Below are 6,533 nucleotides of genomic sequence, written 5' to 3'. Positions count from 1 at the left end.
CTTGGTGGGCACGTCCTCTTCCAAGGTGAGCAGGGTCTCTCGGGGCTGAAGGTGGGGCGCAGGGGGCTGTGTGGTGTCTGGCTCCTTCCAGAACTGGGCCAGGAGAGACTCTGCTGGTGAGGACCATTCAGACTTGGGTCATTCCCAGCATTAGCATCTTCTGGTTTCACACCGGAGCATCATGAAAATACAGACGTTATTAGAACATTCTAGAACTAGAGCCACAGAGCTAGCGGTAGAGGCAAAACCAGACTCCAGTGCCTCTAGTTTGGGGCTGGAAGAGCCAGATGGGAGAGAAGGGAGATGAGCAGCCAGCCCCAGAAGTCAGGAAACAAACACACCTCAGAGCCAGGGCGCAGCTTTTCGTACAAACTTTAATTTCGGGAAGTCACAGTAGGAGGGGTGATGGCAAGAGCATGGGGATGCTAGTCAGATTGGTTATCAATGTATTTCATTTAGACAGAGACAGCTGTGAGGAGCGGAACTGTTGGGCCCACGCCACCGATTTGGGGTGTCTCTATGTACACTCTTCCAGGCAGCCTATTTGTCCCCATTCTGCCCAAAGGGTTGCCCTACTGTGTTCCCAAGAGTATGTGCATGTGGGGTTGTTAGGTATGAGGCAGGGCTCAATAAATACTCATTGAATTATAAGGATCATTGAATCCATTATCTACTCAAAATTATAAACAGGGGGGAAAGAGGGCTTTTTAAGGAAGAGAACATAAATTACCGAGAGGCCTAGGAACTCCACATTTTCAGCATTCCTTTCCCTCGCATGAAGGGGAGAAGGTATATCAGTTATGGGGTGATGGGCTGACCTCCAGGAAACACTGGGAGGTGGGACCTGATGGTGGTCACCTTGAAGGCTGGGTGCCCACCTCACGCCCGCTCTTGCTCTCAAAAGGGTTGGGCAAGGTCCAAGGCACACAAATTAAAATCACTCAGTGTTTCTTGCTGGTTTTGACTCCAGACTGCGGTGGGACTGTGGTCCTTCAAGGAGGAGGTGGCAAGACAAGGGGTCCTGGGAGCAGTCTGAACTCCAGCCAATGACTCTCTCCAGAGCCTCTGACCAGCTGAAGGGAAAGTGGTGGTGGTGAGGAGCAGTAGCTGAGACCGAAGTTCTTCCTTAGGCTCTTTGGGTTATGGGGCAGAGGGGGACAGGACTCCATCCCATCCTTTTTCTCCTCTAGTTCCTCGCCATCCTGAGAAAATCCATCTGGAGCTGGTTTCCTCCCAGCCCAGAAGAGGTGCGGGTGGGCTGGGTCCTGGGCTGTGTAGGAGGCCCGACCTACCTTAGACTGGGCTCACATCATCTGAGGTGGAGCCAGAACATCTGGGGAGTGATGCTGGTACCAGGCCCCAAAGCTGTTGCCATAGCCCCCAGCAGGCAGGGCCCCTGCCTTGGGGAGATCCCAGAGGGATGGCAGGGGTGGGGAGCAGGGAGACAGGGAAGGGGGCCTCCCGAGCAAGTCCCCTTCCTGCCCCCCAGAGTTCTGCTTCAGGAGCTTCTTGTATTTGGAACGTTTGTTCTGAAACCAGATCTTTACCTTCAGGGTGAAAAGGGGAAAGAATGAAAGATCAGGCGGAGTATAGGTGTGGAAGGATGTGACCCAAGTACAGGGACCCAGCAGTAGGGCGCAGTCCTGGGAGAAGAGCGGACATTGGGAACACTGGCTCCGGCCCTCCATAGCCCTGGACGCCCCGGAGCTCTCCCAGTCTGGGTACCCTCCTCTACCTAAGCCTCCCCCTCCCCCAACACCTTGTAATACATTCCCCCAGATTACTGAGGGCCAGCTCTGAACACACCCTGGGGAACTTGTGACCACAGGGCCAAGGGACTCATCGGTCACTCCCACCCTGGGGGGTGAGTTCCCAGAGAACACACGGAGGAATGGTTAGCATGCAGGAAGGATGGGACCGCCCCACCTGGGTCTGGGTGAGGCCGAGCTGTGCAGCCAGCTGTGCCCTCTCGGGCAGCGCCAGGTACTGCGTGTGCTGGAAACGCTGGTTTAGATGCTGCAGCTGCAGGCTGGAGTAGGTGGTCCTCGGCTTGCGCAGTCGTTTGGTCGGGGCCCGCGGGAGCCGCTCCGAGGGCTCCGGGGACAGCGGCGGCCTCTCGGGATCTGGGGGACAGCACAGGACAGAGGGTGAGAGGGAAGAGGGTCGGACGCGCAGTTTTATGGGCTCATTTGCATCTCGTTGGCATGCTGGCCTCGGATTTGCAAAAAGCTCTTCTCTACCCTCCGCTCCACGCTCCTTTCCAACCTCACGTCCACTGAGCTCCGGGTGGGACCAGTCGCAGCTCTTGCCCTCAGGGAACTCACACTCTCCTGGGCCCGGTGACCTCGGGAGAACGCGCCTGGGGCCCGAGCGAGGCCAGGGCGGTGCCCAAGGCCAGAGGTCAGAGTTCAGCCGGTGGCGGTGGCGCCAGCTTGGGGTGTGGCGGGCGGAGTAGGGCTGAAAGGCTGGGTGGAGGGCTGGGCTGAGGCCCGGGGAGGACGGGGAAGGGCATTCCAGGCGAGAGGAACTCCTAGGCGATGCTTAGGCAGTGGTTCTCAACCTTCCTAATGCCGCGACCCTTTAATACAGTTCCTCATGTTGTGGCGACCCCCAACCATAAAATTATTTTCGTTGCTACTTCATCACTGTAATGTTGCTACTGTTAGGAATCGTAATGTAAATATCTGCTATGCAGGATGTATTTTCATTGTTACAAGTTGAACACAATTAAAGCATAGTGATTAATCACAAAACACTATGTAATTATATGTATGTTTTCCGATGGTCTTAGGCGACCCCTGTGAAAGGGTCCTTCGACCCCAAAAGGGGTCGCGACCCACAGGTTGAGAACCGCTGGTTAGAGGAACTTGCCGGCGTCTGCGTGGCAACCTCTCCGCTGCCGGAGGAAGGGTGGGTCGGCCGCGCTGGCCTGGAAGGCCGGGATCCGCACCCCTTCCAGCATCAGAGTGGGACAGGCCCCCAGGGTGTGCATGCCTCCTGGCTCCTCGGCCACACTCTGCGGGGAAAACCGACCACCGTTCCCTCCCCGCGGCGGGCTGGCCAGGGGAGGAGGCTCTCCGGGACCCTAGAGGCCGCCCGCCCGCGCTCACGGGGTGGCTCTCGGCTGGTAGGGAGGCGACCCGGGTCTGCAGAGCGCCAAGCGCCGGCTGCGCAGCCCTCCTGTGTGGCCGCGGAAGATGGGGTCACCTCCTGCCCCTCCGCTGCCCCCCCCACCCAGGAATCTCGGCCGTGGGACAGCCCGGCCCTTGAACGCGGGGGTGGGGGGTGGGGGGTGAGAGATTCTCCGCTTCCGACGCGGCGGCTCCCACCTGCGCCACTCCATGGGGACACGGAGACCAGTGCATGCAGGTGGCGGGGCGGGACCGAGCCGCTGAACTGTCCTCGGGCTCAGGGCGAACATTCCACGCAGGTCTGCCGGCCGTCCCAGCCGAGGGGCGCTTGACCCCTGAGCGCAGACGGCTGGGGTCCCACCCCCTCGGCTTCGGTCCTGTCTGGCTCAACCCACACGGCAGGTCCGCCGCCCTTGGCCGGCTGCGGCGACCAGTGGCCTTCACCTCCCCCGCATCCCTCTCCCTCGGCCTGGGGCGCTTCGGGCTTCTCAGATCCACCCCCTTCGACCCCCGCCTCAGTCAATTCCCAGAAAACACACACACACGGTTGGGTTTCCGCTCCCGCCCGCGCCTGTCGGCCTTCACGGCTCCGACCCTACTGCTCCAAGCCTGGGGCTGGCAGCCCAGCGACCACCTCTCTGGCTGCGTGGACCGGTCATTTCGGAGGATGACGCCGAGAGAGCCTGGGAGGCAGCCCGCCCGGGCTCCTGAACTCCCGCAGCCCTCGGCGCCCCAGCTCTCCCAGCAGCCCCCCCAGGTCCCTTCACGGACAGCTGCCTCTCCACACCAGCTGCAGCAAGTCCCGACAAGACCGATCCTGGTCCGCACTACAAGCCGGAGGGCCTCCCTCCAGTCGCCTGCTAACAGGGTGGGGGCACTTCCCTCACGTGGAGCCAAACCTCCCCCTGAGGCGCGGGTGGACGCTGAGTGGGGGCACAAGGAGGACCCCAGGCCCTCTCTCACACCCCAGTCATTCCATCTAGAGCGAGCCAAACCCACCAGTTTCCGTGGAAAAAGGCTGCAATCCGGTCTAAGGACCAGTGTGGTTTTCGTTGCACCCGGGGAAGTTGCATAAAGAAAATGAACTCTCACTCTCTCGTCCCTAGACCAAGCCAGGGAGGCAGGGACTGTGGTTAGCAGGGCTCAAAACACCTTCCCCATTTTTAGCAGTTATCAGGACAGGGTTATCTCACTCCCACCCCACCCAGCACACTCACACACAAATGTACCACATCAGCATATTCCGAAGGGAAGGGACCAAGGGATTGTTTGCAGAAACAGATAATGTGTGTAGACACCTTCCCCAACTGCCCGTCCCCCAGTGACGGACTCAGCAGCCAGCGGGGAGAGGCAGCCCCAGTTCTGGCACAGAAAGCAGTTAACTTTTGGGGGCTCTGAGAACCTTCCCTAAAATCCACTTTTCTGGCCTCAGGTGGTGAAAGTCAATTTGCAAGGCCCCGAGCCTGGGAACCAGGCTGTGTCCTTTGCCCATGCACACCCTTTCTTTGGGCCTCTGTGTGCTCATCTGTTCATCAAGGAGGTGGAGCCCCCAAATTTCTAGGGTCACTCCTAGCTCTGATGCTTATGAGCGTCTGTGTCTCGGCGGAGTGACAGAAGGCAGGCAGATGTCTTGGTCCTGGGCTGACTCCAGCGAAGTCACCCATTCATTCCATGTGCCACCGTGGAGGAAACTGCCAAAGACCATTGTGGGGTCAATGAGGTGGGGGCAGGGCTGCAGGGGACCTGAGGTCTAAGGTACAGGTGGTGCGTGTATAGTGTTCCCAGGACCAGGAAGACAGGCTCGCTCCTTGGCGTCTTTGATGACCTCCAGTGAGCACTTTCTCAGGAGCTCCGAGTTGCTCCAGGCAATGGGAACTCGGGCCTGTCCGGCCCCAAAGGCCAGGGGCAAAGATGAGGGAGGTGGCCTGCTCCTGTGGCTGCAAGGCTGAGGTTTGCAACTTAGAGAGGCTGCCTGGCCCACCCGTGGCTACATTCTTAGAACAATGGATGGTGGAGTCCCAGCCCAGGTCAGCTTCCAGTCTCACTCAGGCACTTGGGGCAAGGTCCCGGAGCAGAGGGAAAGGGGCCCAAAATGAGCCCCCACTTCTCCTGCCCTCAGCTGGAACCTGATTTCTATTTTTCAGGCTTGGGCTTGAGCACAAAACGAATGCAGCAGAGCGGGGCGACACGGGGAAGGGGCGTGCAGGACGGAGAGAACCTGGGGAAGGGGCTAGGCACCCACACCCACATCTGGATTCTTTCAGTTTTCCGTTACACGTAGGTACACACAACCCCCGGGGGCTCCAGGGGGTGGGGTAGGGAGCCCCGCTGCTCCGCTTCACACACTGAAAATCGAAACCAGGTCGGTCTTGAAAGGAGACCTAGATCAACGCGCCCCCGCCCCTCCCCCCTCCCCCACCTCCCCATCCCCATCCCCCGCCCCATCCCTTTGCCCGCCTCCCACCCCCAGATCCCGTGGAGTCTGAGTAAGGTCTGGATCCCGCTAGCTGCGCCCAACCAGGCGAAGACTAGGTTTAGGGGCTCACGGGAGCAAGACCCCGGAGGTGGGAGAGCAGCCGCGCACTTACCTGCCTCCCGCTCCTGCAGAGAGGGCGCCGCGGGCTGCTGGCAGGGCAGGTAGGCGTCTGCGGGCGTCGTCGGCCCGGCGGTGTAGGGGTAGGGCAGGAGGTGACCGTATGGCCCAGAGTAGGGCAAATCCGAGGCGCCTGCGGTTGCGGGGGACAAGCCTAGTGGGTAGGCAGCCACTACCGATTGGACGGGGGCGATATCCGGGAAGACGGCGTTGGAGGCGTCCAGGCCAGGGAGGGGGCAGGGCACCGAGGACATTGCGGCCGGGCCGGGGCAGAAGGGCCTAAGCCATGACCCCGCACGCAGCCCGCTCTCTCTGCCAACTCTCTCTTTTCGCCTCGGGCGTTGAGGCCCAGTGAGCCCCCCGGCTAGCCTCCCCCACACTCAAGACCCCGGGGCAAGTGTCTGGGCTCCTCATCCAGCGGAGAGCGCGCCTGGGAAAGGGGTTCCGGGGTTGCCCCCATGGCTTTTCCCCTCCCCCTAAGTCCATGGGGGCCCCCCTCTTCTGGCTCTTGGGTTCGGTTCCCGGGACCCGACAGGGGCCCCGCCCACTTAGACGCCCCGGATTGGCCACCGCACGCGGTGACTTCACGGAGGCCCGGGGCCAGGGTCCGCCCCCCGGGGCAGCCCAAGGTAGGAAAATTCGGAACTGGGGCTGCGAGGGGGGCGGTGCACATGCTCTGGGCCCAGCTATCCTGGGGTCCTGTCCGGAGAGCTGCCGGGGAGGCAGGGCGATTGGGGCAGGCTGGGAACTTCATGGTCATGAAGGCAGAAACAGGGTGTTGGCGGGGCTGCGATGCCCAAGGGGCGAGG

At 60.9% G+C, this 6,533-nt stretch overlaps 1 protein-coding gene across 1 annotated transcript; it reads right to left on the bottom strand.

Annotated features, from left to right (window-relative positions):
* Positions 1–356: 356 nt before the first annotated feature.
* On the bottom strand, positions 357–6,235 carry DLX4 (distal-less homeobox 4). The gene is made up of 3 exons (XM_006107653.3): positions 5,720–6,235; positions 1,927–2,123; positions 357–1,547 (listed from the first exon to the last, which is right to left on the bottom strand). The coding sequence occupies exons 1-3, from the start codon at positions 5,976–5,978 to the stop codon at positions 1,305–1,307; spliced, it is 699 nt and encodes a 232-aa protein (XP_006107715.1). The 5' UTR covers positions 5,979–6,235; the 3' UTR covers positions 357–1,304.
* Between the last annotated feature and the right edge of the window lie 298 nt (positions 6,236–6,533).

This window comes from Myotis lucifugus, unplaced genomic scaffold (genome assembly GCF_000147115.1).
Source record: "Myotis lucifugus unplaced genomic scaffold, Myoluc2.0 scaffold_1323, whole genome shotgun sequence".
NCBI lineage: Eukaryota > Metazoa > Chordata > Mammalia > Chiroptera > Vespertilionidae > Myotis > Myotis lucifugus.
This window is presented reverse-complemented; position numbering and strand designations above follow the sequence as displayed.

What these genes read in the sequence shown, in the direction of transcription:
- DLX4 (XM_006107653.3), bottom strand. Translation starts at nt 5,978, where the DNA reads ATGTCCTCGGTGCCCTGCCCCCTCCCTGGCCTGGACGCCTCCAACGCC. An exon ending in TCTGCAGGAGCGGGAGGCAG is followed by an intron (nt 2,124 to 5,719) that starts GTAAGTGCGCGG and finishes GCTGTCCCCCAG; the next exon opens with ATCCCGAGAGGCCGCCGCTG. An exon ending in TCGGCCTCACCCAGACCCAG is followed by an intron (nt 1,548 to 1,926) that starts GTGGGGCGGTCC and finishes TTCACCCTGAAG; the next exon opens with GTAAAGATCTGGTTTCAGAA.